This window comes from Hippopotamus amphibius, chromosome 16, assembly GCF_030028045.1.
Source record: "Hippopotamus amphibius kiboko isolate mHipAmp2 chromosome 16, mHipAmp2.hap2, whole genome shotgun sequence".
NCBI lineage: Eukaryota > Metazoa > Chordata > Mammalia > Artiodactyla > Hippopotamidae > Hippopotamus > Hippopotamus amphibius.
In genome coordinates, this window is record NC_080201.1 from 984,406 (window position 1) to 1,010,349 (window position 25,944).

The 25,944-nt window shown below is 67.9% G+C and overlaps 3 protein-coding genes across 8 annotated transcripts in view; 2 read left to right on the top strand and 1 right to left on the bottom strand.

The window, feature by feature from the left end:
* Nucleotides 1–6,750, top strand: part of PIEZO1 (piezo type mechanosensitive ion channel component 1) — a 52,982-nt gene extending 46,232 nt beyond the window's left edge. The window contains exons 32-51 of the mRNA XM_057710722.1: nucleotides 173–245; nucleotides 327–380; nucleotides 469–641; nucleotides 766–851; nucleotides 983–1,174; nucleotides 1,277–1,535; nucleotides 1,602–1,790; nucleotides 2,005–2,269; nucleotides 2,498–2,600; nucleotides 2,678–2,825; nucleotides 2,905–3,119; nucleotides 3,221–3,379; nucleotides 3,459–3,606; nucleotides 4,933–5,121; nucleotides 5,244–5,336; nucleotides 5,415–5,587; nucleotides 5,659–5,781; nucleotides 5,861–5,940; nucleotides 6,031–6,220; nucleotides 6,305–6,750. Of these exons, the coding sequence (XP_057566705.1) occupies nucleotides 173–245; nucleotides 327–380; nucleotides 469–641; nucleotides 766–851; nucleotides 983–1,174; nucleotides 1,277–1,535; nucleotides 1,602–1,790; nucleotides 2,005–2,269; nucleotides 2,498–2,600; nucleotides 2,678–2,825; nucleotides 2,905–3,119; nucleotides 3,221–3,379; nucleotides 3,459–3,606; nucleotides 4,933–5,121; nucleotides 5,244–5,336; nucleotides 5,415–5,587; nucleotides 5,659–5,781; nucleotides 5,861–5,940; nucleotides 6,031–6,220; nucleotides 6,305–6,551 (3,159 nt within the window). The 3' untranslated portion in view covers nucleotides 6,552–6,750. The remainder of the gene's footprint in view (nucleotides 1–172; nucleotides 246–326; nucleotides 381–468; nucleotides 642–765; nucleotides 852–982; nucleotides 1,175–1,276; nucleotides 1,536–1,601; nucleotides 1,791–2,004; nucleotides 2,270–2,497; nucleotides 2,601–2,677; nucleotides 2,826–2,904; nucleotides 3,120–3,220; nucleotides 3,380–3,458; nucleotides 3,607–4,932; nucleotides 5,122–5,243; nucleotides 5,337–5,414; nucleotides 5,588–5,658; nucleotides 5,782–5,860; nucleotides 5,941–6,030; nucleotides 6,221–6,304) is intronic.
* Nucleotides 6,717–14,294, bottom strand: CTU2 (cytosolic thiouridylase subunit 2). 5 transcript variants are annotated; one of them, XM_057710717.1, is made up of 15 exons: nucleotides 14,117–14,292; nucleotides 13,469–13,543; nucleotides 10,891–10,969; nucleotides 10,665–10,724; nucleotides 9,521–9,581; nucleotides 8,987–9,096; nucleotides 8,602–8,867; nucleotides 8,348–8,483; nucleotides 8,040–8,171; nucleotides 7,739–7,830; nucleotides 7,564–7,667; nucleotides 7,330–7,462; nucleotides 7,117–7,183; nucleotides 6,962–7,020; nucleotides 6,717–6,887 (listed from the first exon to the last, which is right to left on the bottom strand). In XM_057710717.1, exons 1-15 carry the CDS (start codon nucleotides 14,179–14,181, stop codon nucleotides 6,812–6,814), a joined length of 1,515 nt encoding a protein of 504 aa, XP_057566700.1. In that variant the 5' UTR covers nucleotides 14,182–14,292; the 3' UTR covers nucleotides 6,717–6,811. The 5 variants fall into 5 exon arrangements, with proteins under 5 accessions (XP_057566700.1, XP_057566697.1, XP_057566699.1 ...); XM_057710718.1 differs by having other exon boundaries at nucleotides 6,750–6,887; nucleotides 7,330–7,415; XM_057710714.1 differs by having other exon boundaries at nucleotides 7,330–7,667; nucleotides 7,756–7,830; nucleotides 14,117–14,294.
* A 231-nt stretch (nucleotides 14,295–14,525) lies between these two features.
* Nucleotides 14,526–22,526, top strand: RNF166 (ring finger protein 166). Of its 2 annotated transcripts, none has more exons than XM_057710720.1 (6): nucleotides 14,526–14,737; nucleotides 19,047–19,512; nucleotides 20,184–20,296; nucleotides 20,666–20,780; nucleotides 20,867–20,974; nucleotides 21,554–22,526. In XM_057710720.1, the coding sequence occupies exons 1-6, from the start codon at nucleotides 14,583–14,585 to the stop codon at nucleotides 21,617–21,619; spliced, it is 1,023 nt and encodes a 340-aa protein (XP_057566703.1). In that variant the 5' UTR covers nucleotides 14,526–14,582; the 3' UTR covers nucleotides 21,620–22,526. The 2 variants fall into 2 exon arrangements, with proteins under 2 accessions (XP_057566703.1, XP_057566704.1); XM_057710721.1 differs by having other exon boundaries at nucleotides 19,047–19,203.
* Nucleotides 22,527–25,944: the final 3,418 nt, after the last annotated feature.

Here is a 25,944-nt window from a genome sequence, read left to right on the forward strand (position 1 = left end):
CAGGCTCTGGGGCGCAGCTGGTCACTGCCCAGTCCTCCCACTCCTGGCCCACAGCCCCTTTCCTGCCCAGGCTCAGGGAGCTGACCCCCCAGCTGGGCTTCCAGACCCCGGGCTCCTCTCAGGTGTGTGGGTCAGGCGAGGCCAGGTGCTCACCCAGGGCCCTGACCTGCAGATGGCGTACCAGGCCTGGGTGACCAACGCCCAGACGGTGCTGCAGCGGGAGCGGACGGAGCAGCTGCCCGCGGGTGAGTCTGGCTGTGGGCAGGCGGTGGGGGGGGGGGGGGGGGGGGGCGCTGCAGGGCGCTGACCAGCACCCCTGTGCCCAGAAGGCGACTCCGGCCAGGACACTGAGCTCGAGGGCTTGGAGGACGAGGTGGCCGGTGAGTTGGCCCCAAGGGCTGGGGGCTGCGGGGCAGGGGGTCTCCTGCTGGCCGAGGCTCCAGCGCCCTCCTGCCCGCCCTCGTGCAGGCCGCAGCCACGTGACGCAGCGGGCGCTGCGCACCCTGCAGTTCCTGTGGGTGCTGGGCCAGGCGCTGGTGGATGGGCTCACGCGCTGGTTGCGGGACTTCACGCGGCACCACCGCGCCATGAGCGACGTGCTGTGCGCCGAGCGCTACCTGCTCACGCAGGAGCTGCTCCGGGTGAGCGGCCGCCCCGCCCCACCCCGCCCCGCCCCCTGCACCGTAGGCCCCGCCCCTGCGCCCGCCCACTGAGGCCCCGCCCCAGCCCGCCCTGCCTGCCCCTGAGCCCCTCACTGCCCTGCAGGGTGGAGAGGTGCGCCGGGATGTGCTGGACCAGCTGTACACCAGTGAAGCCGAGGCGACGCGCGACGCGCTGAGCATGGCATCGAGGTAGGGGTGGGGTGGGGGGCTCGGGCCGGAGCAGGGCCCCACCTCGTCCACCAGAGACCCCGAGGCCCTCCAGGCCGGCCCCAGAGCAAGGGCGGAGCACAGGCCGCCTTGTGACTCACTGCCTCCCGCAGTGGGCTGGGGGTGGAGGAGCCACTGAGCAGCGTGACCGAGGACACCAGCAGCCCCCTGAGCACCGGCTATGACACCCGCAGCAGCAGCGAGGAGGCGGTCACCGAGCCTGGGGCGTCCCCATGCGGCTCCCGGGAGCTTCCCGCCAGCGGCCGCACCCGCATGCGCACAGCGAGCGAGCTGCTGCTGGACAGGTGCGGGGTGCGGGGGGGAGGGCCGGTGGGCCCAGAGGCTCCGCGCCTGCCCGGCGGGGACCAGGCTTCTGTGCGCGGAGGCCTGAGCCTGGTCCCCTGCAGGCGCCTGCACATCCCGGAGCTGGAAGAGGCCGAGCGGTTCGCGGCCGGGCAGGGCCGGGCGCTGCAGCTGCTGGAGGCCGTGTACCAGTGTGTGGCCGCACACTCGGAGCTGCTCTGCTACTTTGCCGTCATCCTCAACCACACGGTCACCGCCTCGGCCCTCTCCCTCGTGCTGCCTGTGCTGGTCTTCCTGTGGGCCATGCTGTCCATCCCCCGGCCCAGCAAGCGCTTCTGGATGACCGCCATCGTCCTAACGGAGGTGGGCGTCGCCGGCGTGGGGGTGGGGGTGGGGGGCTGGCACCACGCTGACCCCTCTCCCCTGCAGGTCACGGTGGTCGCCAAGTACCTGTTCCAGTTCGGCTTCTTCCCCTGGAACAGCCACGCGGTGCTGCGGCGCTCCGAGAACAAGCCCTACTTCCCGCCGCGCATCCTTGGGCTGGAGAAGAGCGACAGCTACGTCACGTACGACCTGCTGCAGCTCATGGTCCTCTTCTTCCACCGCGCCCAGCTGCTGGTGAGCACACGCGGCCGCCACACGCGCACACGCGCAGACACACTCACCCAGACACACGTGAGCACACGGTGCACGTGCTCACGCACACGTGCCCCCCTGCAGCCCTCGCATTCCAGGAGGCAGGCCAGACATCGCGGGGCCTCGGGCGGGCCTGGTCTGGGCGCTGCCCCGCGCAGCCGCCCCGGCCTCCTCAGCGGCCTCCCTTCCTCCACAGTGCTACGGCCTCTGGGACCACGAAGAGGATCCGCTCTCCAAGGAGCACGACAGGGGCCGTGGGAAGGACAAGGGGGCTGAGGAGGAGCCAGCCCCACTGGAACCCCAGGAGGAGGCAGGGGTGGCCAGGGCCCCCGCCGAGGACGACGTCCAGGTGGAAGTGAAGGGTGGGCCCCCAGGGCCCCAAGACAGGAGGCGCCTCAGCTTGCGTTTCAGGAGGAGGAGGAAGGAGGAGAGCACAGAACCGAGCAGACCGGTGGCTGCTGGTACGAGGGCCCCGCCATCCGCAGCCAGCCCGGCCCACCCGGTGGAGCCACTGTCCCCAGGTCCCTCCCACGCCTTGCTGGTGACCCTGGGGAGGTCCCTGTACTGAGTCTGGTCTGTAACGTGGGGCCATGGCAGCCCCTTGGCGGTCCCTCAGGATGCTCAGGAGTCTGAGTGGGGCCCAGCCCCCCGGGGCGTGGGCTCCGTCAGCGGCGGCTGCTCCCCCACAGAAGGCGAGGCAGCGGTGGAGGCGGGGAGAGAGGAGAGGCGGAGTCGCCCCCGGGAAAGAGTGAGGGCGCTGGGGGTCCAGCTGCGGAGCTTCTGCCTGTCGCTGTGAGTGACCCAGCCAGGCGCGCCCGGGCCGGGGTGGGGGGAGGAGCGGGGCCTGGACTGAGGCCGCCTGCCCACAGGGCCCGGAGCGTGTCCTGGCCTGTGCGGCGCTTCTTCCGTGATCTCCTGCACACGCAGCCCCGCGCGGCCGCGGACGTCTACGCGCCCATGTTCCTGGCCGACGTGGTCGACTTCGTCGTCATCATCTTCGGGTTCTGGGCCTTCGGGGTGAGCCGGGCGCCGGGGCCTCCGTGAGCGCAGGGCCCCGCGGCCCCCAGCGGCCCTGACCTCGCTCTCCCGACCGCAGAAGCACTCGGCGGCCACGGACATCACGTCGTCGCTGTCGGACGACCGGGTGCCCGAGGCCTTCCTGGTCATGCTGCTCATCCAGTTCGGCACCATGGTGGTCGACCGTGCTCTCTACCTGCGCAAGAGCGTGCTGGGCAAGCTGGCCTTCCAGGTGGTGCTGGTGCTGGCCGTGCACCTCTGGCTGTTCTTCGTCCTGCCGGCCGTCACCGAGCGGTGGGTGCCTGGCAGAGGCGGGCCGGCTCGGGGGACCGCGGGGCTCCGGCTCCAGCCTCGGGCGGGCGCCCTGACCTGGGGTTCCGTCCCGTCCTGTCCAGGATGTTCAGCCAGAATGCCGTGGCCCAGCTGTGGTACTTCGTGAAATGCATCTACTTCGCCCTGTCTGCCTACCAGATCCGCTGCGGCTACCCCACCCGCATCCTCGGCAACTTCCTCACCAAGAAGTACAACCACCTCAACCTCTTCCTCTTCCAGGGGTGAGTGTGTCCAGCCCAGGGGGCAGCACCAGGGACGCCCCTCCCCCAGCCCTCCTGATGGCGTCCCGGCCTCGGGCAGGTTCAGGCTGGTGCCGTTCCTGGTGGAGCTGCGGGCCGTGATGGACTGGGTGTGGACGGACACCACGCTGTCCCTGTCCAGCTGGATGTGCGTGGAGGACATCTACGCCAACATCTTCATCCTCAAGTGCAGCCGAGAGACGGAAAAGGTGCCTGGGGCCTGAGGCGGGTCCCTCCCCACCGGGGTCCCTCCTGGGGGCCAGAGCCCCTGCAGGCACGAGTCCAGAGAGCATCCTGCTAAAAACGTCCTGGCGGCCGGCAGGGGTTTCTTCGAGGGGACAGTGAACGTGGCCGTGTGGGGGTGGGCAACCGCAGACGGGCCTGAGCAGACCCCGGGCCGCAGAGGCCTGGCCTCTCGGGCCCTGGTTCCTGAGCACGGGTCATGGTGTGGGTACCAAGACGTTCACTGGCTTTTTGTGCCTTTTTAGCAGTTTCATGGATAAAATTCACGCACTGCTGGTTCAGTGGTTTCCAGTGTGCACAGATTCATGTAGCTTTCAGCACCATTTCAGGTCCTGTTCATCATCCAAAAAAAGACCCCATTCCTGCTAGAAGTCAGTCCCCAGCCCCCACGTACCTTCTGCACGGACGTGCCTGTGCCTGTCACACACACATGTGGAATCGCAACATGTGGCCTCCCGTGACTGGCTTCTCTCAACACGATGTTGTCTCTTTTATCCACGTGGCTGAGTAGTACCCACTGCAATAAGCCTCTTGTGTGTCCTACAAAACGCCACCACGGCCATTCACAGCCAGAACTGTGGCCACAGGCCCGCGTTCTCCTGGGTGCGCACCTAGGTGTGGAACTCCGCCTCTGGGGGCTCCAGCCTCCCCTTCCCAGGAGCCGCGTGGGTGTTGTGTGGCAGGGGCGCCCTCCTGCCTGCCCCCCACCCTCCCCCATGCTTGTTACTGTCTGACCGTGCAGGTCCTGGGGGGGTGAGGCCATATTTCCCTCTGGTTCTGCTTTCACTTCCTGGGGACGGACAGCACCATGCGTCTCGGTCACCGCTGTGTCCTCTTTGGAGAGACGTCTGTTCAGATTTCTGCCCGGCTTTTACTTGGGCTGCTTCTGTAGCGTTCTGAGAGTTCTCACGTGTTCCGGACACCAGGTCCTTATCGGATTTGCCCCGAAGACTTTTCCTGTTTCAGGTCTTGTGACTGAGTTCATTTTTGTTGCGGGCAAGGGTCCGGCGTGACTTTGCGGCACGTGGCGTCCAGCCGGCCCAGCGTCACCGGTGGGAGAGGCCGCCCCTCCGCAGCCTCAGTGGGGGGGGGGGGGGGGGGGGGGGGTGGGGGGGGGAGGAGGTCTGGGCTCTGCTCCCCGGTCCCCCGCCCTCACTGCCAGGCTTCAGTTTCAACGTTCGGTCGAGGCGCGGCGCTGTGGGGCCGTGGCGGGGGTGGGGTTGCCGCCGCCGCCAGGCAGGGTCCTGGCGCAGAGCCAGGCGGTGACCTGTAGCCGCTTGTTGCCCCCCCAGAAATACCCGCAGCCCAAGGGGCAGAGGAAGAAGAAGATCGTCAAGTACGGCATGGGCGGCCTCATCCTCCTCTTGCTGGTGGCCATCATCTGGTTCCCGCTGCTCTTCATGTCCCTCGTGCGCTCCGTGGTGGGCGTCGTCAACCAGCCCGTGGACGTCACCGTCACCCTCAAGCTGGGCGGCTACGAGGTGAGCACCCCGCCCGGGAAGCGGGCTTGTCCTCCCGTGGCTGCTGGTGGCCTGGGGTGGGGGGCGCCCCGCCGCCCCGTCACCGTGTCCCCGCTGCCCCGTCACCGTGTCCCCGCCGCCAGCCCCTGTTCACCATGAGCGCCCAGCAGCCGTCCATCGTGCCCTTCACGCACCGGGCCTACGCGGAGCTGTCCGAGCAGTTTGACCCCCACCCGGTAAGCGGCCCCCACCTGCGTGCCTGGGGGCGGGGGAGGGGCCCGGCTGCACCCGCTGAGGTGCTGCCCTGCGCGCAGCTGGCCATGCAGTTCATCAGCCAGTACAGCCCCGAGGACATCGTCACGGCGCAGATTGAGGGCAGCTCCGGGGCGCTGTGGCGCATCAGCCCGCCGAGCCGGGCACAGATGAAGCGGGAGCTGCACAACGGCACTGCAGACATGACTCTGCGCTTCACCTGGAACTTCCAGAGGTGCGTCCCGGGCGGGAGGGGCCGGGGCGGGGGGAGCACACCTGCAGGGGTCACACCGCGCCCTGCTGCAGGGACCTGGCCAAGGGCGGCACCGTGGAGTACACCAACGAGAAGCACACCCTGAGCCTGGCCCCCAACAGCACCGCCCGGAAGCAGCTGGCCAGCCTGCTGGAGGGCACCTCAGACCAGTCCGTGTGAGTGGGGCCCGAGGATGGGGGCTGGGGGCTGCGGGAGGGCTGGGCCGCGCCTGACCCGCCGGCCTCCTCCCCACAGGGTCATCCCCCACCTCTTCCCCAAGTACATCCGCGCCCCCAACGGGCCCGAAGCCAACCCCGTGAAGCAGCTGCAACCCAGTGAGTGGGGCAGGGGTGCTGGGTCGGGGTGGGGCCGCAGCCTCGGCCCTGGACAGGCCGGTGGTCCTGACGCCCCCGGTTCTGACCCAGACGAGGAGGCCGACTACCTGGGTGTGCGCATCCAGCTGCGCAGGGAGCGCGTGGGCCCGGGGGCGGCCGGCTTCCTCGAGTGGTGGGTCATCGAGTTGCAGGACTGCCAGGCCGACTGCAACCTACTGCCCATGGTCATCTTCAGTGACAAGGTCAGCCCGCCCAGCCTGGGCTTCCTGGCCGGCTACGGGTGAGTGCGAGCGGCGGGGCCGGGCGTGGGGCCGGGATGTGGGCCACACCACGGCCCCTCACCTGCCCGCCCGCCCGCCCGCAGCATCATGGGGCTGTACGTGTCCATTGTGCTGGTCATCGGCAAGTTCGTGCGCGGCTTCTTCAGCGAGATCTCACACTCCATCATGTTTGAGGAGCTGCCGTGCGTGGACCGCGTCCTCAAGCTCTGCCAGGACATCTTCCTGGTGCGGGAGACGCGGGAGCTGGAGCTGGAGGAGGAGCTGTACGCCAAGCTCATCTTCCTGTACCGCTCGCCCGAGACCATGATCAAGTGGACGCGCGAGGAGTAGGGCCGCCCCGGGGGCACAGCCCTGGTCACAGCCCCCGAGCCCCGATGCTGCTGTCACCGGAAGCCAAGGCCCCCAGCCCGGCGCAGGACTGCTGTTCCTTCCCGTCGTCCCTGCGGCGCCCGGGGGCCCAGCCCCCCCTTCCCCACACGTACTGTAGGCTTTTCTAATTAAAACATCTTTATTTATATGAACAGGCGACCACACGCCACCCGCCTGTCCACGCCTTGCTGTTTCCTCCGCGGCACGGGCTGAGGCTGGGCTCAGCTCTCGCCTGCTGGCGCGTCGTCTGCACTGTCCTCCTGCGGGCGCTCCTGGATCTCCTGCCTGGCCTCAGCCCTGGGGGAGCCACATGGTGGGAACAGGCCGCAGAAGGACCCCTCCTAGCCCCCACCCCCGCAGAGCGGCAGTACCTCTGGCTGCGGAGCTGGGCCTCGGCCAGGATGTAGGGTGGCAGGGGCTCCAGGGAGGGCTGCAGAAGAGAGCCGGCATGGACCAGGGGCTGCGTGGCAGGAACCCAGGCCTCTGCCCACCTGCCCCCTCACGCGGGAGAGAGGCGTGCACTCACCAAGTCCTTCATGTTCACGCGGCAGCCGTAGCACAGCTGCTCGACCACCTGGGCCCGGGGGTCCTCCCTGTGTGCGCAGAGCTGCGTCACGGGCACAGTCTTGGCCTGGGTGAGGGCCCGAGGGCACCCCTCCCCCGTGCAGATGCGAGGTGCCGGCTGTGGGGGCAGGGCAGGGGGCAGGGGAATGGGTGACAGGAGGAGGCAGGGACTCACCTTGCACAGCAGCCGCGGGCCCCACCCATCCCTGTGCAGCAGCAGGACACGCAGGGCGCCCCGGCCTGTACCACACGGGGCTGCGTCTGGGGGAGACGCGAGGAGGTCTGAGCCCCAAAAGCTGTGGCGCTGTCTGCAAGCAGAGAGGAGCTGAGGGGACCTCGGGGGCCGCTGAACCCCAGCGCCCGCTCACCCGGGCTCTCCCCCCCGCACCCCACGCAGGCGGGGACAGACCAGCCGTGTCGACGTCCAGCACGCACAGACAGAGCAGGCAGCGGGGGCCGCGGGGGCCAGCGGCCCAGCTCTCCCTGGGGGCCTTGACCAGCTTCTCGCTTGTCCTGGGGGTGGGGACAGGGCACTAAGGCACTGGCGGCGGAGGGCCTCCCCGCCACGTCGTGCACAGACCCACCTGTACACGGTGCTGACCGTGGAGGGGAACTGGGCCTGCAGCCTGAGGATGAAGGCCTCCATCAGCCGGTGGACGCTGGCCTTCTCAGGGGCCTGGAAACAATGCGACAGGGGGCGGCGCCCGGCCCCGGTCAGGGCCACCCAGAGCCGGGAGCACGGGCCTCTCCACGCCGCCAGCCCCGATTCTGAAGCGTCCCTGTCGTCAGGGACCGTCCCTCCCCCAGGGGTGTGCCCCCCAGCTGGGCACCCCCCGGAGCAGGGACGCCCCTGCGCAGGCTCCACGCGGCACAGGCACGGCCCACCTTGGTGTCGACGGCCGGCGTGAAGACAGAGGGGACGGCGAACAGGCGGTTGTAGAAGGCCACCTCCTTCAGCGTGTGCTCACGCATGGGCCGCACCACCACCACGTCACCGTGTCGCTCATCTGAGAAGCCCTGGGGGGGGGGGCACAGTGTGGCTCACCGCCCTCAGCGGACTGGCTCACAGCAGCCCCTCCCGCCCTGCCAGCGCCCCCCGCCTCGTGGGCCACCTGAGGACAGATGCAGGAGACACGTCAAGGGCAAGGGACCAGGAGGGTGGCGACGGGGCCCTGGGCCGCCGGCAGGCATACCGTGTCCCAGGCGAGGAAGGCCCCTCTCCCCAGCGCCAGGCTGGTCATGAGCTTGACGGCCAGGCGGGTGCAGCTGTCCCCCGTCATCACCTTGGAGTAGCCGTGGGTCCGGGCTACGTGCAGGATCAAGTGGGTCCTGCGGGGCAGAGCGGGGGGCTCTCAGGGGCCCGGGGAGGTGGGCCCAGAATCCCAGAGGGCAGAGGAGAGGGGGTCTCAGGAACTGGGCCGGGAGCCTGGGGCGGCGGGGGCCCCACCGCAGTGTCTGCAGGAGCTCCTGCTTGGCCGTCAGCGTCTTCACCGAGCTGAACAGTCTGGACAGAGCCTCCGTCTGGGCGGCTGCGGGGGGCTCAGCGGGGCTCTGGGGGTCCCGGGGACGGGCCTGGCTCCGCGGCTCCTCCCCGCGGGCCCCCAGCGCGTGCTGCTGTTGCAGGAAACTGTCCACGGCTGCCTTGTAGGCCCCCTCAGGCCCCGTGGGCTCCCGGGCAGAGCAGCGCAGCACGGAGGGCGGCAGGCCGAACACCTGGGGTGCGGCAGGGAGCGCGTGAGGCCCAGCTCCCCCACGTCGGGGGAGGCAGGCCCGCGCCCCTGTGGACACCCAGCGGTCACCCCCACGCCCTCTGACGGGGACGGCCTGCCCACCTCCTCCAAGGCGACGACGTGCCACGGGAAGCGGACCGCCTGCAGGACCAGCGCCACCTCCGCCAGGGTCCGTGCTCTGTCCTCGGGGCTCTGGCCACAGGCCGCTCCCTCTGAGAAGCGCAGGCAGAAAAGAGAGTCCGCGCTCAGAGCCGTGGCAGCGGGCAGCGCCGACGGCACCGCACCCCGGAGGGCGGCAGCCTCCGGACGCCGGCCTGTCTCCTGCCGGGGCATTTTCACAGTGGCTGGTGGGGTCTCTGTCTTGGTGGGGGCAGGGTGGGGGGGAAGGGCAGGTCCCCTTGGGCAGCGACCTTGCCCGTCTCCGTCAGCACCCCTGACCCGATCATGAACGCCGGGCAGACGCTCCTGCCCGACCCTCGACGGTCTGAGACTTAAAACAGCAGCAGTGCTGTCCACTGCACACGGGCACTGTCTCCAGAGAAACGCCTTCCACCAGGACTCCACGTGGGCCCAGCCCCAGCCATCCGTGGGGCCACCCGAGCACCAGGTCCTGGGAGGAGAGGCGGCCCCACGTACCATCCACGTAGACGACCCCTGGCACGAAACGCAGTCTCTTGGCAGAATCTCGACTCAGGCCCTGGGGGGACATCACAGGGCCTCAGCTCCGCAGCCAGAAGCCACAGGACGCTTTCCCAGCAGAGGCCCTTCTCCGTCTGGACGGAGCGCCCCCCAGGAAAGGGCAAGGGTGCCCCCTGCGCTGTGCCGACGCGCCACCGAGACCCCGTTGCCGTGCAGGCCCCACAGGAAGGCGGCGCAGCCCGACACGCTTCCGAGCGGCCCTGCCTGGGTCCCCTGTGCTCCCCGAGGAAACCCACCCTCACCAGCCCGTCCCCGCCTCCTGGCCATGCCCCAAGGAGCCCCTGCCCGAGCCCCTGAGACCCCTCAGAGCGGACCAGACAGCACAGCCCGTCCAGGCACCCCCGTCACGGGGAAGAGCAGCACCAGGCGCTAGACAGACAGCCGGGAGGGGTGCTGCCCTCACCCTCCCATCAGGGCAGAAAAGCAACCCCGAAGTGCCGTGCTGGAGCCCTGGGCCGCCTCCCAGAAGCCCTGCTACACACCGCCCCACGGCCCTGCACAGGGGCGCAGGGGCTCCGTGCGTCTCCCACGCGGGCCAAGGCCTCCCAGGGCCCCAGCACCACCAGGAGGAGCCCCACTACCTCCAACGCCCTGGCTGGGCCTGCGCACAGGCCGGAGCCCAGCCCCCACACCCCTCGTGCGCTCCACCCACAGCCCTTCCCCCACCCGGCCACACCCCTGCTCCTCCAGGCCACCCCTTAAACCTCTCAAGGAAGCCATCCTGACCCCCGCCAGGGCCGGGCCCTTCCAAGGCCCCCGAGATGCCCGCTCTTATTTCACTGTCCTGACACACGCCCAGGACGAAGAGGAGGCCCCCCGCCCCCAGGACACCGTGAGGGCAGCTCCGTCGTGGCGCGCACGCTTTCCAGGCAGTGGAGCCAAGGGACAGGTTGCTACCGTGGGGCACGACTGGGCACTCCAGACACAGCTTCTGGGGCCAGCGCCCCTCGTACTCACATTCCAGAGCCCTCGGGCGTCCCATCGGGGGACTGGTCTGTTCTCTCCAGCCCAAAGCAAGCACCCCTCGGTGCCAGCCCCCCACCCTGGAGCCTGGCTGCAGGAGGACGGCGTGGAGACGCACCTCAAGGACCTGCCAGACCATGGAGCTGGACGACGGCCCCCCAGACCACGCCAGGAGCACCTGGGGGAGAAGGAACATCGCTGGGGGCACCACACCTCCAACATGGCACCCGCCCCATGCACACCCCTAGACAGGAGTCCACCCCGAGTCCAGGGGTGCGACCACAGCGGGGCTGGCGGGACGCCGCTGGGGCAGGCTGCCTGTGGGAGGGGCCTCCTCGCCCTACCTTCTCTCCTGGGAAGATCAGCCGGTTCTTCCCCAGCATGGCTCTAAACTTGTGGATGTAAAACGCCTTGAAACAGTCCCTGCAACACAGCACCAGCAGCTGCGCAACACCGCCCAGGCCACTGGCCCACCGCGAGCACGGGGAGCTGCCCACCCCCGCCTCGCGGGCTGGCAGCCCGATGCTCTGCGGGGTATGTTTTCTCCTGCCCACTTCCACCTTTAAAAGCGGTGTCTTGATGTCAAGGCGGTACCCAAAGATCGGCAAGGGGAGCCAGGGTTGAGGGGTCCTCACCAGCTGTGGCTGCCCCAGGATGGGCCTCACGCCACACGGGGGGCCCCTCTGGGTCCATCCCCCGTCCCCCGCCCCGTTCTCACCAGCATGAGCTGAGGCAGCACCTGCACCTGCAGGCGCTCAGGAAGGCCCAGCTGATGGAGGGACGGGTGGACGCGTGTAGGGCGAGGCCAACCTGACCCTCCCCAAGCAGAGTAGGGGACCCCTCCCAAGACCCCCATGGGGAGGGGCACTGACTGGGCTGTGGGCTCAGGGGACTAGTATCCTAAAGCCCCACGCTGGCCTCTAGAGACGCCCGGGAGGCCCCACAAATGCAGGGAACTGCGGCTTCCAGGCCTGGGGCCCTGCTCCCTTGGTCAGCCTTCTGGCCGAGCCCGGGGTGCGCTAGATCACAGGCTCCTAGCCTCGGCCTCACATGTGAACCACTCAGGCTGACCATGTCAGGATGCGTCAGCTGAGGCCCAGGCACCCACTTTTAAAAGCCCCCCCAGGCATGTCCCTGGAGGTCCTAAGTTCCCACATGCCACGCAGCATGACATGAAGAGAAGCAAGGGAGGGGAGGGGAAAGGGAGGGAAGAAAGACAGGAAAAAACAAAGGAAAGAAAGAAGGAAGCAAGGAAGGAAAAAAGCAGAGAAAGAGAGAGGGGAGGGAAGGAAAGGAGAAAGAAAAGGAGGAAAGGAGAAAAAAAAAGGAGAAAGACAGAAAAAAGGAGAGAAACAGAAAAAGCAAGAAACAGAGAGGGAGAAAGAGACAGAAAAGAAGGAAGGAAAGGAAAGAAGGAAGGGGAGGGAAAGGAAGGAAGAGCGAGAGAGAGAGAGCAAGCTCCCCAGCAAGCCCCGCGGCAGCCGCGGTGGAGAACAATGCCTCCAGCAGAGAGGGGCAGTGCTGCCCCCGGAGAGCCGCCCCCAGCCTGGGGCTGTGCCCCCACATCCGTGTCACAGCAGTCCCCCCAGCGCCGGACACACACCACTTACGAATGGCCGACCAAACATCCCGCGGGACCTTTGTGGACGGTAACTCAACTCAGTTTTACAAGCAAAACACAGGGGCTCCAGCAACCCCAGGGGACCAGCCATGGCAGTGACTCCTGCAAGGTCAGGGCCTGGGGAGGCTCCTCGAGCACAGACACTCACGGTGGCAGAGAGGACCCCGTGGCTGCTGCACCCATGTCCCCCCAGCACCATGAGGCTCCTGAAACCACACTCGCCCTCTGGGTGAGGCAAGGCCAGGGTTTCCAACACGCTGATCCTCTCCATCACTGAGGAAACTTGCTCAAAACCTACACCGCCAAAACCTGCAAGCTGGAAAATCAGCCTCCCACCTCTTCCCGGGACTAAGCAAGGGGAGCTCTGGGCCCAGAAGGAGTCACTGTGGCCTCGCTTCTCCTTATCAGAGCATTCTCCACACAGACTGGAGAGATTGTCACTTCTAGATGCTCTTACATTACAGCAGACTTCCTTGCCTAGAACATATTTTCTGATGGCATACACCAAGTCTACTCGGGCCCCCAAAGATAGCCAGGTATGAGAAAGTTTGGGGAAAACAACTTATTCTGTGCCTTCGGTTTCTATTTTGGAAACTTTTAGAAAGCTAACTCCAATACTCTGGGAAACCAATTTAGAAACGTGAGCCGGTCACTCGTTCAACATGCGTTCGTTTGCTATACAAAGCGTGCGACGCCACCAGAAAGTCACAGAGTGAAATGGGAGACAGGCCGGCCCGCGTGGAGCTACCAGTCCAGTGAACGTGATCAGACACTGGAAGTTATGACTCAAGGGTGATGTGACAGAGCCACAGAGCGCTTCAGAGAAAACGGAACAGGCCCGGGCCTCTCTGGAAATAAGCCCCTGCTCCTGTCCAGAGACCCTCCCAGGGCTGGGAGAAGGCTGGAGCCCACCTTCCCGCCCTCCCACTCTCACAAGTAAAATAGGCCTCATGCAGAGCACCTGCCAGAGACCCCAGGACCCTCCAATCTGCCCCTACACATGCTCCAGCTGCCCGAAGAGCTCTTCCCGCCTACAGCACACTCCACTTTCACTCCCAACTCTCCCTGTAAACTCCATCAATACCTTCCTGCCACCTGATCCACAGCTGGATGATGGGAGAACAGCACTCGCCCAGAAAACCGATACCCCTACATACGACACATGCGTGCACCATTAGCATGTGAGAAGCAGGAGTAGAGTGATAAGATGGTTTCAAAACCAAGAAATAAAGCCGCAGAAACAGGGCAGCCCTGGCTACGGAGACCGTGTGTGCCGGGCTGCCTGCTCCTCTGGGCCTCACCTGCAGAAGGCATCTCCCGCTCGGATCACCACGACAGGCAGGCCTTCCTTGCACTTCACACACTTCTGCTCACGGCTTTGGAGACGTGGCGGGAAGAGAGAACAGGAACACAAGTTACCCCCGTCGCGAGGCGAGAACCGTTTCTCACCCCAAGCTGCTGTCTGAGAGCGGTCACATAGGGGCTGCACCACACAACCCAGGGCTTGGATCTCATGCAAACTACCAGTCTCGGGAGAGAGCAGGGCCCGAGGGGGCTTTCGGTCCTCAGGGGCTGGCACGAGGAGAGAGACACCTCGCGCCGTGCGGCCCTGGAGGGAGGAGCGGAGCCGGTGGGTGGGGGCGACAGGGACGCCGACTTTCCACGGCCAGCCCGTCCCGCCGGCTGCAAGAACTAGAGGCGCGAGCGCGTGGGGTGTTCACCACGGGCCGGCCAGGCACTCCGAGCCCGGGCGCTGCGGGACGAGGTACAGCCCCCCCCCCCCCCCCGGAGGCTCCGGGACTCCTGGGCCCGCCCTCGGCGGTCTCCGGGCTTCCCGGAGCGCGGCCCCGGGACTGAGCGCAAAGCGCGGGCCGGCCCCTCGGGGCAGGGCTCGCCGCCGGCCGGAGCGCCTGAAAGGGAACGGCGGCTGCGACCGCGCAAACTCTTACCCGGGCCGTGGCGGCGGCGGCCCCCCGGGCGCGGGCTCCGGGTAGTCCTCGCGCAGCTCGCACATCTCTGCGCTGTGTGGCCGCTGCAGACAACTTCGGCGGCGGCGACGGCCGGGCGCGCCTTGACTACGTAACCGAGGCGCCGGCGCGGCCGTGACGCGAGGGCCGGGCGGGGCGCCCCGTGTGACGACCACTCGGCGCCGGCGCGGCCGTGACGCGAGACCGGGGCGGGGCGTCCCCTGTGACGTCCACTCGGCGCCGGCGCGGCCGTGACGCGGGGCCGGGGCGGGGCGTCCCCTGTGACGTCACTCGGTGCCGGCGCGGCCGTGACGCGAGGCCGGGGCGGGGCGCCCCCTGTGACGTCCACTCGGCGCCGGCGCGGCCGTGACGCGAGGGCCGGACCGGACCGGGCCGGACCGGGCCGGGCCGGGACAGGGGCGGCGGCGACGGCGGGCCGGGTCCCGGGATGGCGATGTTCCGCAGCCTGGTGGCCTCGGCTCAGCAGCGACAGCCGCCGGGCGGGCCCGCGGGCGGCGACAGCGGCCTGGAGGCTCAGTACAGCTGCCCCATCTGCCTGGAGGTCTACCACCGGCCCGTGGCCATCGGCAGCTGCGGCCACACGTGAGTGCGCCGGCCTCCGGGAGGCCTCGGGGTCGGCCGCCGCCGCGGGGAGGGATGTGCGGCGGCCCCGGCGCGCGAGGACGCGGGGCTCCCCGCGCAGCGCCGTTTCTGCCCTATGGGCGCGTCCCTCCGCCTCAGCCCAGCCTCCTGCCCGTCCTCCCCGGACGCCCGACCCCATCACCCCGTCGCAGAGGGGGCCGACCTGCGGCCCTGCCCGGTCTCGGGGGCCCGAGGCCGCTGACGGCCTCGCCGGGCCTCCCCGGGGACTCAGAGGGCAGCGGGCGCGACCTCTGCGCCTGTCACCTTCGATCCGGTCCCGCGGAGACTGGAGTGGGCAGTTGTAAATAAATGCCTCGTGGCTTTCGCTGTCAACTCTTTTTTTGGACCCGTTGTCTGTGTGTCTTGACTGCAGAAGAGAGGAGTTCCTTAAAGTTTGGGCAGGGGCTTGTTTGGAGTATGGTGCTGTTCTGTGTTGACCGGGAACTTGGGTGACACCGATCACTGAGCAGCCAGGCAGGGTGGCCCTCGGGGGACCCAATGCTACACGCCTTGCTAGAGTGTCTCCCTGCGGCAGGGCCGGGTTGTTTCAGGAACAGAAACCTGAGGATGCGGCTCTCCGCCCAGCCGAGAGCTGCGCTCAAGGCTTCCGGGAGCTGCCAGCCTGGCTGGGAGGGGGCTGAGATCGGACTCTGCTCTCCAAGTCTCCCCAGTGGCTGAATAATACGGCTCTTGAGTGAAATTAGCAGGGTGGGGAGAGGCGGCAGGAGGGCTTGGCTGCTGGCAGAGCTGCTGAGGAGGTGGGGCCGAGGTGCGCCCAGGCTGGTAGGAGGCCCTAGAACATTTTGCAAACACAGGCAGCTGACCTGGGAGGTTCCTGATACACAGAGGGAACTGGAACCGCTGTGTGTGTGTTGGGGGGGGGAGGGGGTCATCACCCAGGGAGGTGCCAGGGCCGGTGCCAGGGGCCAGGAGGCCTGCACACACAGAGGCAGCACAGACCGCTCCCTGCACGCCCTGGGGGGGCCCTACTGACCTGTCCTGAAGGCGCCGTGCCTCACCTCCTCAGGCCGTGTGCGGCGTCTCGGCAGCAGCAGCCTCCGCACAGCACTCCTCTTGTCAGCACTCAGCAGCGGGCGCTGTCAAGCGTGTTCGGCTTCTTCCAGCCCATGAGAGAGAGAGCTGCAGGGCTCACCCCAGGCCCAGTGTTAGAAACTCTTTCCTGGGCTTCGGGCTGGTATCCACACCGGCCAGCCCCGGCCGTGGTGTCTCGGGTCTTTGGTCAGCACGAATCTTTTTTCTCTCTTTTTTTCCCAAATAAGTCCTTTCTTAAAAGATGGTTTTCAGAATACAGAATTACACAAACTGCTAAGCAAGTATCTTCTTCTATAAACCCCCTCCCCCCATGCTCTTCTTGGCAGAATCTGACCCCTCTCCTCCTGTGTCTGAGGCTGGTCCTGCAAGAGCCTCTTCTTCAGCTTCTGCCTTAAAAAGCCTTTCTCCCTGGCTCTGCCTGCTGGCGTAAACACACCTCCTGGCTCTTCCGTCTCTGCCTTTTACTTTCCAAAAGTTTCTTGTCCAGTGTTTTGAAGGCATGTATGTAAATGAACACGAAAGATATCAAGACTCACACCTTTCATTTATTTATTTTTTTCTATGTTGTTTTCTGTTTATTACACCTTTCCTTTTAAAACCTTTCTCAGTGGTCTGGTTATCACTGCCCCTAGTTGCCTGACTGTAAGTCGTTTCCCCCCCACAAAATAGGTTTTCTGGAGGTGAGAGCAGCCCTGCCTGGGGCCTGGACTCCTGCTCCAGCAGCAGACAGAGGGGACGGGTCTTGGGAAAGGCTTTTGCGCGGGAGCCCAGCGGCAGGAGGCCCCCTGGTGGAGACTGTGGAGGCGCTCCCAGCAGTCCCCAGGGGCCCCAGAGGGAGCTGGCGAGCTGTCACACTAGAGCCACATCCGGGAGCAGGAGCTGCCCGGCTCTTTCCAACCCTCTGGTGAGGCCTCCCCCGCCGGCCAGTGTCTGGGGAAGGGTTCCGCCCGGGCTGCCTCCAGCTTCTGTACCTCTTCCGTCACTCCCGCTGGTCCGTGCTGTCACCTCGTCCCTGCGCTTAAGCGTCCCCACGGGCAGTTTGTTAACAAACAGAAGTTTTAGAAAAATTGAGACGTTTGTGTTTGAAGAGATTCGCAGGGAATGGTGACAACAGACGCCTCCGGAGTCCTCCCTGCGCGCAGAGCCCTGGGCGGCGGGTGCTGCCGTTCTTTCCGTGGGGGCGGCTGAGTGGAGCTCCCAGGTGTCGCAGCAGAGCCGAGGCTGCAGCGAAGGCCGCCGGGCCTGGGCCAGCCCCGCAGCCCTCCCCCCACGGCACCTTCAGCGGCCACAGGACCTAGCGCCCCCGCACCAGTGCCCACGGGGGCCCAGGGCCGCTGAGCGTCCGCCAGGCCAGGAGCAGGCGTCTCTGCTCAGGGTTCTCAAGGCCTCTGTCCCTCCAGCTCAGTGGCCCGAGAGGCTTGGGTCCCAGGTGACTCCCCTGCATCTGTGCTGGGGGAGGCTGCGCAGGGACAGCACAGGAGAGACGGGGGGCCCACCCGGAAGAGGCTCCAGACACCTGCCGGGCCAGCCTCCCCGGGTCTCAGGGCACCTGCAGGGGCAGGGGGCCGCACGGACACCTGGTTCCGCCTCCAGCTGCTCAGGCGCCGAGACACGAGGTGGCGGTGGGGCAGGCAGCCAAGCCCCACACCACCCACCCCCACCCCAGTGACCGCTAACCTGCTTCCTGCCTCTGTGGGTCTGCCCGACCTGGACGTTTCCCATCCGCGGCTCAGAGGCCGTGTGCCTTTGTGACGGGCTCCTTCACAGAGGGTGGGGTCTCCGGGGCACCTGAGGGCCAGCATCACCCGCGCGGCGCCACCTCTGGGCCGAGTGCTGTGCCGTCGCAGGGATCAGCGCCGGTGCTGCCGCGGGCGCTCCTGTGTGGGTTTTCCCGCGGCCTCCTGTGGCGACCATCGCTTGCCTCCAGCGGTGTGAGAGGCCTCCCGGGCTGTCAGGCCCGTCGGCTCCTGGGCCCGGTGAGAGGGACGGCCCTGGAGGCCTTGCTGCAGCAGCAAGGGCTGGGCGCTCACCAGGTGTGCAGAGGGACAGCTGGGCACAGACAGGGTGTCAGGAACCCTGCACTTTTTGACAGACCTCGGGCCCAGCCTGGCCGTCCTTGTGTGCAAACGGTGACAGCTGTGGTGATGAGCCAGCGGTGACTGCGTGGAAGCCCGCGTGTGGGAGGAGGGCCTCTGGGTGGCCTGTGGCTGCCCCTTCCTGAGGAGAGGTGAAAGTCCGAGGCAAAAGAACAGGGACCGCTGAGCTCAGCGGAGCTGCTGGTGCGCTCGGAAACATCCTCACGTCCCGCCACCCGGCCTGAGTAACGCACGCAGCACGGGCACACCCTGACACCTGGCAGGTTTCCTGTAGGCCACCAAGTTGCCACCTTTCTCACGGGGCTGAGCGCTCACTCTTCGGGCCGTGGAGCCTCCATCCCCATCTCTACTCAGCAGTCCCCTTGGCACTTCCTGCAAAGCTGGTCCGAGGCGGTCCTGTGACCAGGCTCCTGGCCCCTCTTCCCCGCACTGGGAGCACTGGACCCGCTGTCCCCGCTGCCCACCCAGGGGAGGAATGCTGTTCTGCAGTAGCGGGGTGGCCGTGAATACCAGCTGCCTGCGCTGAGCACACGCAGGGCTGGGACGCGTATGTCACCACACGGCCTCTCCAGGGACGGGGCCCCGAGGGGCGCAGCCCCTCTGCCTCCGCACCTCTGCTCAGGGCCAGCCAGAGCCCTTCCTGCCTGGGGAGAAGGCACCATCCCAAGGCTGGTGGCCCTCCCTGGCCAGCCTGGCCCTGCTCCAGCCACTGAGGCCTGGGCCCTGGCCTTGCAGCTCCCTCTCGCCACTGTTAGTGATTCTACACCCCAGAGCTTAGTGGGCGGAGGGGCTCCGGGGTCCCCCATGCTGTCCCGAGGTGTCGTCATCACCGTGTGGCAGTGAGATGGGCAGGCTGGGCGCGGGGCCTCCTGCAGCTGGGGCTCTTGCTGGGACCAGGGCTGTGGGGCCAGCAGGGCACCTGGGGGCGGGGCAGGGGAGGGTCACAGCTGCAGCTCAGCCTGTTTCGAAGGATTGGCGGGGGGGTCCCAGAAGCTCGCGGCTGGGCAGGGACCCGGGTCATCTTTTAGGCAGACCGCGCCCCTCCGGCCCGCGGGACGCAGGCGCAGAGCGGACTGCTGACGGAGGGGAGCACAGCCCTCAGGCCCGCGTCCGCCCTGCAGGTTCTGCGGGCAGTGCCTCCAGCCGTGCCTGCAGGTGCCGTCCCCCCTGTGCCCGCTGTGTCGCCTGCCCTTCGACCCCAAGAAGGTGGACAAGGCCACCCACGTGGAGAAGCAGCTCTCGTCCTACAAGGCGCCCTGCCGGGGCTGCAGTAAGAAGGTACCGCCGGCCTCCCGGCCGGGAGGGGCTCCGACAGGGCTGCGCAGGGGAGCTGGGTGGGGGCCGCCCTCTCCTGTTGAGCCGCCCGCTCTGCACCCGCTCCCCGTGGGCCCCGCACACGGCCTGGGCTCTGGGCTGAGCGGAGCCCACCCTGGACACAGCCTCGACACCCCAGTGACCCTCACCAGGCGGGCGGTGACTGCCGCGGGGCCCGGCCCGCCTGTCCCTCCGGCGCCTGAGCCCACCCACCGCTGCCCCCGGCAGGCGCACCGCCTCGCGGGGCACTCAGCGCAGGAACGGAGTTTGAACGTAGGTTTTCAGATGTCACCTTCGCTCGGGTTAGCGGTTCCTCCAAGTCATCACAGTAGGAGCGAGACCTTGTTTGCTCTGTCCTCAAGGTCAGAGATGAGAATGTCCAGGGCCTCCCTGAGCTGCCCTGCGAGGGGCTGCCGTGGCCTCCTCCAGGCTCACGTGCCCTTCTCTCCCGGCACAAGAAAACACCAGGCTGTCGTGTGAGGCAGCCCCTGCCCTTGGCCTCGGTGTCATGGCTCTGTCCACACACCTGCGTCCAGAGGGACAGGCCTTGCTCAGTGTCCTCAGCCTTGGGCAGGGCTGGGGGCCAGGCTGGTATCAGGAGGACCTTCCCCGTGCCCCCCAACACCTGGGTGGGCGCTCGTGGACGCAGCCGCTCGCCCCTCCCCTGCAGCTCCCCAGGGACCCCGGCAGGGCTGTTCTGGTCCAGGGGCTAAAGGCCCACGGCCCCCTGCATGGCCGCAGCGTGAGGCCGTGAGTGCCTGCTTCTGGGTGTGGCTCAGCAGCCTTTGGGGTCCTGAGTCTGTGTCTCCCTCACTCGGCCTCCCTTCTGCAGCCGGGATGCTGGGCCTGGGGACCTCTGGGACCGGCTTGTGCCTCGCTGCTGGGCCCGGCCGGGGTGGGGCGTCAGGAGCCAGAGGCCTGCCCTCCCTCCTCTCTCCCCCCAGGTGACACTGGCCAAGATGAGGGTGCACGTCTCCTCCTGCGTGAAGGTCCAGGAGCAGATGGCCAACTGTCCCAAGTTTGTCCCCGTGGTGCCCACGTCCCAGCCCATCCCCAGGTGGGCGGCCTCGTGGGGGCGGCCTCTGTGGGGCAGCTCCTGGCCTGCATCACGGGGCGGGGGGGGGGTAGCACGGCCCCCCCCCGAGGAGGTGGGAGGGCTGCCTCACCCCCTGCAGGTCGGGGACCCCAGGAGGTCCCGGGCTAGGCCCACACGTCACCTCCCAGCAGGGAAGCGCGGTCCCCACACAGGCCGGAGCTGGACAGGCACCCCGTCTCGGGGCAGGCGGCCACGTCCGGGAGGCACCAGGCGGGAGGTCACGGTGGGACGCGCAGAGCAGGACGGGGGGCCCACGGCAGCCACGGGCTGCAGGGCAAGGAGGGCGAGCCCGCGAGGCCACGGCACTCACGGCCCCCCCCCGCCCCCCAGCGCTGTCCCCAACAGGTCCACCTTCGCCTGTCCTTACTGCGGCGCCCGCAACCTGGACCAGCAGGAGCTGCTGAAGCACTGCGTGCACAACCACCGCAGCGACCCCAGCCGCGTGGTGAGCGCCCCGCCCCCGGGACCCTGTCCCCGCACGCCCCGCCCTCCCAGGCCCCGGGGCTCACCCGCCCGCCCACTCTGTGCCAGGTGTGTCCCATCTGCTCGGCCATGCCCTGGGGCGACCCCAGCTACAAGAGCGCCAACTTCCTGCAGCACCTGCTCCACCGACACAAGTTCTCCTATGACACCTTCGTGGTGGGTGACCTGCTCTCCCCGCTCCCCTTGTGCTGGTGGCGGGCAGGTCCGCGTGGCCACCGCAGGCCCTCCACGGGGGACGGGCTCCCTCCGGTGCCCACTGGGGAAGAACTGTGGGGACGTTCATCGCCAGGAAAACCTCTGGCTCTTCCTCTCCCTCTCCCCACGCAGCCCCTCCTGGAGAAACTGCCCCCATGTGCCCCCAGCCCTGCTATGCCGTCGCCTCCGGCCTCCAGGCACCAGGCATGGCAGGGTCGACTCCTCCGCGTCACCTGCGCCTGGTCCTGATGGGTGGAGGCACGGGGATCCCTGGCTCCTCCACTTGTCTCAGGGCCCCGTTCTGGGGTCACCGTGTCCACCCCGCACAGTCCTCCCAGCCCCCGGTCACGGGGAACGGTGTCCTTGGGGCGGCCAGACCACCCCCACAGAGCCGTCGCCACGCAGCGCGTGGGACCCCCTGACCACGCGGGGCGGCGGGGAGACCGGACACAGCAGAGCCGGTCTGTGTGAGGTGACCGGACGGGGGCGGCCCTGAGAGGCCCCGGTGCTCGCGGCCCAGCTCTGCTCCCTGTCTTCCAGGACTACAGCATCGACGAGGAGGCCGCCTTCCAGGCTGCCCTGGCCCTGTCCCTCTCCGAGAACTGAAGGCGTGGCCACCGGCCCCGCCCTCTCACCGGAGGGACAGGCCCCGCCAGCTCCCGCAGCCCAGGCCTGCCCAGGAAGGCGCCTCGAGGGCCGGCGGAGCCTCGTCGCTGCAGGAGGGGAGGCCGCGTCCCTGCCCCCCGGGCTCCTGCCGAGTGTCACCGGCTCTTCGGTGCTCCGGGCCGAGCCGTCGGCCTCGCCGCTGGGACGGAGTGTGGCCGCTGTCTGTGCTTCAAAGCCATGATGTGCTCCCTGCACAGAGGAGCCTTCAGGCCCCGGCACTGAGCAGGGGAGCACGGGGGGGCCCCGGCCCGGCACCCCGCCAGGCTTCCCCTTCGCGCTCGGTGCTGGCTTCTGGGACCCTAGGGGTTCCGCACTCCTCTGCGTTGCCCGCGTGATGACCTTTTCACGCTTTCTGCAGCAAAGACAGGGCAGCCGCCTTCCTACTGCAGCATCTGCGTTGGGCTAGGACCAACAGTATTTTTATGGAACATTTACAAAATTATATTTTTTAAAAAAACAATAAAAAATAAACGGTTGTGGGCTCGGTGGATGGAAGAGAGGAGAGACGGGGCAATAGCTGTGCGCGGGGACCGAGGTGGCCACGTCCCCAGGGTCCTTGTGGCTGCTCTGTCCGTGTCCCTGAAGTAACAACAGGAAGAAATCCCAACGCCCGGCCCCGCGCGGCGGCGGGGTCTGCTCCTGGCCTCTCGCCCGGGTCCTGGCCTCGCCCCGCGGTCACCGTTCCAAAGCTGACCACCTCCCACCCCAGGCAGGGCCGCCCCCAGCGGGGGCAGAGCGCGGGGCCTGGGCAGCGGCCGGCAGGCCAGAAGGTGCCCGTCAGCACGCGTTTGGTTCGTGGCATAGGTTATTGCTGTCTTATAAAAAAAATTTAAATAAAACATTTCAAAGCATCTGTAGCACCCTGGCCAGTGCGTTTCCTTCCGCGAAGACTACAAGCAGAGGCCAGAGGGGGTCACCAGATGTCCTGCAGTCGACGTCTGCGGGCGCACGCCTGTCCCCAGGCGGCTCTGGCTCCGAGGGCAGCCGGCCTTGGGGCCCCACGGAGGCCGCCTCCGCGTCTGGGACGAGCGGGGCTGCGGCCCCGCGGTCCCGCCCCCGCCCCCGACGCTGCTGCTCTCGACCTGTGCCTGGCTCGCCGCCATCCGCCCTCCCTGTCGCCAGCCCGGGCAGCGGCCTGTTGGACAGCGGCCCTCACGCCTCGTCCTGGGACGCGGTCCGCCTGAGGCCGGCAGGCGGGGCACCTTCCTGAGCTCCCCGGCCGGGGTGCTCTGAGTGGGGCAGTCCTGGGGCCCAGATGTGGCCCTCGTGGCCTCTGGGATGCCCCTGGGGTGAAGCCCCACGGTCCCCCTCGTCCTCTCCCCACTGCTGGCCCGAGGCGCTCCTCGGCCTCGCCGGGCGGCCTGCCTGGTGCCCGGCTGCTCTGAGACGTCCACCCATGGACGGTGGTCTCGGGCCACCATCGGTGCCATGGCCCCCGCTGTTCCCACGTCACCACAGGCCTTTCAAAGCTGACAAGAGTCGCCTGCTGGCCAGTGCCCTGGTGGGGCTCACAGAGGCCAAGCCCTGCCTCAGCCTCCTGTCTGCCTCCCCGCGCTGCTCCTGGACCCTTCCCCTTCCTCTACGGAGAAGGCAGGTCTCCTGGGCTTGCCCGTGGCGGGGCTGGGCAAGCAGAAGTCCCCACGAGAAAACAGACGTGATGGCGCACTCACCCCTTTAGACGTCTCTGTTCGGAGCCACTGGCCCACCCTCCCCTCTGACCCCACTGGCCTAGGATGCCACCTGCCAGCTTGTCCTTTTGCCGCCTTCCAGAAGGAGGCCTGTGACGTGGTCCCCGGGGGGCCACCTGGGCCCAGCCTCAGCTTTCCCCAGGGCTGACGGGAAAGGAAGGACGTGGCCAAAGTCCCCCTCCTGCAGGAGGCTGGGGGAGCTGGGCCCTCGGCCCCCAGGGAGGCGCAACTCCTGCCCTGTCCCGCCGACCGGCCTGCCAGGTGCATGGCCCCCACGTGCAGACGCAAGGCCATGTCCCCAGGCCTCCTCCGGCAGCACCCAAGGGGGCCTCGGGGTGGCCCTGGCCACTCCCCAGGGCCTGGAGCCAGCGGGCAGCGCTGGGACAGTCAGGCTCCAGATGCTGCCCCGTCTCCTCTCAGCCCCCAGGACCCTTCCCTGCACCCGGCCGCCCTCCCTTGTCCAGGACCTGTCGCTTCTTCCCCCAGAGCTGCCAACACATCCCATCTGGGACGTGCAGCGGCCGTGGTTCTGGGCTGTCCCTCCGGCCTGTATCCCATCCCCACCTGGACTCCAGCCAGGCCTGCCCGCCACCCGTCCGCCACCTGAGGCAGGACGGGGCTGCTCTCACACGCCTGTCAGGCCCCCGGCGCCAGCAGAGTCCTGGAGCAAGTTTTGGGACGGTCTCGGCAGGTCCTGACCTCATCAGTGCCCTCGGGGAGGTGATGCCCAGGTGGCTGTCCTCGCGTCTCACCCTGTGGAGGCCTCAGCACCCACCACATCACCACGTCACCGAGGGGTCCGGGCCCCAGCGGGGCCCAGGGACGAAGGGGGCACAGCCAGGAGCATCTTAAAGTTGCCGGACAGCAGACACGCCGTGGCTAGTCCTGGCCCCCGCCCGAGGACGCCTGTCAAGCTTGGCCCCCTCCAGGCCCCGCCCCCAGAGGCCAGAGAGGCCAAGAGTCCCAGGGCAGCGTTCACATGTGTCCTCGATCTCGTCCCTTCCACCTTGGGTCCTGGGCATGCGGACACACGCGGCCCTGAGCACGTGGACACACGGCCGCTCAGCGACCTGGCGTCCAGAACAGACGCCAGGGCATCGGAAGGAACCCCAGTGCCGTGTGGGGGCCGCGTGGGAGCTGGATCTCAGCAGACCCCGCGGTGTCCGGCGAGCACGCCTCAGGCTGAAGCCCGCAGGACAACGCTCTCAGTTTGGATGAGAAGTGAGGTGGAGGCAGGGGCTGAGCCCGTGCAGGGGGCGGCCCGGACCCCGCGGCTCAGGGCACAGACCCCTCTCTCTAGGCCACAGTTCCTGGAAGCCCGGGTTTCCCCGCTACCCCGGCACACGAGGACACACCGTCCCCACAGCACAAAGCCAGGCAGCCCTTAGGTCCGCAGGGCCCAGGCCCCGACTTCGGGGCATCCCTGACTGAGGGCTGCACGCCCCCTCCTCCCCAGTCACACAATGGCATGGGGGGGGGGTTCCGCACAAACCCTGCCACCTAGAAGGCGCCACTGGGTCCCCGGGAACCTGCAACCTTGGCTATCAGGAAGGGGACAGGAGGCCAGCCCTCCTGAAGGAGCATGAGTGCCTGCCCTCAGCTGGCTCCCTTCACTGGCCCCAGGGCTCCCGTGAACTGGCCATGATGGTCACCCCTGGGTCTTGCAGGAGCTGCCACCTCGAGCTCCGGGCGCTGAGTGCAGCAGGGCAGACGGAGCGGCTCGGCCCAGCCATTCAGGCCCCAGCAGAGGGGCCTCCCGACAGGCCCGTCCCTCACGAGGTTTGCAAAACACCCACACCTTTGGGAAATACAAGTGGGCATGGGCCCTGGCGCCAAACTGTGGACACGCGGGTCCACCTGCTTCACTGCGTCCACGGAAGCGGGGGAGCCCACCTGCCACAGAGGGCCAGACCCGTGGGGCCTTGGGGGTCCCCGACTCAGGGCCACCCCCTGCCAACGCACTGGTGAAGAAAGAGGTTCTGAGCCCTGCTGCCGGCAGAGGGCCCCACAGCCGCACCTCAACAGGCCCCCAGGCGCTCATGGGGCCTGAGGCCTCCACCCCCAGCAGGGAGGGCGGGCAGACCCCGGGGCTGGCACCCAGGCTGCAGCAGGCACCCAGGCGCCTCCACACCGCGGGCCTGAGGCCGCTTCCCCCGCGCACACGATTGACTCTCCCCCACCAGCAAGCTCCTGGCAGCAGTTTCCGGTCAGTGTCTGTGCGGCTCCGCCCAGCCGCCAGGGCCCGCGGCCTGACCTGCAGGTGGGGAGGGTGGGGTGCCGGGATGTCAGGCCCCTCCCGGTCTCGGCGAAGAGAGCCATGCAGCCAGAGGCCCTCCCATCTCTCCAACAAGCTGCCGAACGAGGGCCAGCACCACGTGCCGACAGGGAAGACGCGCCGAGAGGGGCCCGAGAGGCTCGGAGCTGGGACCTGAGCCGTGCACCAACACACCCTCCCTCCAGGCGCCCTGGCTCCCCCGCGGAAGCCGGACCGCGGTGTCACACGGAACCATCTCCGGTGACCTCACACGCACACACAGACGCGTGTGCACACCGGGGCGCAGGCCCGCACGCACACAC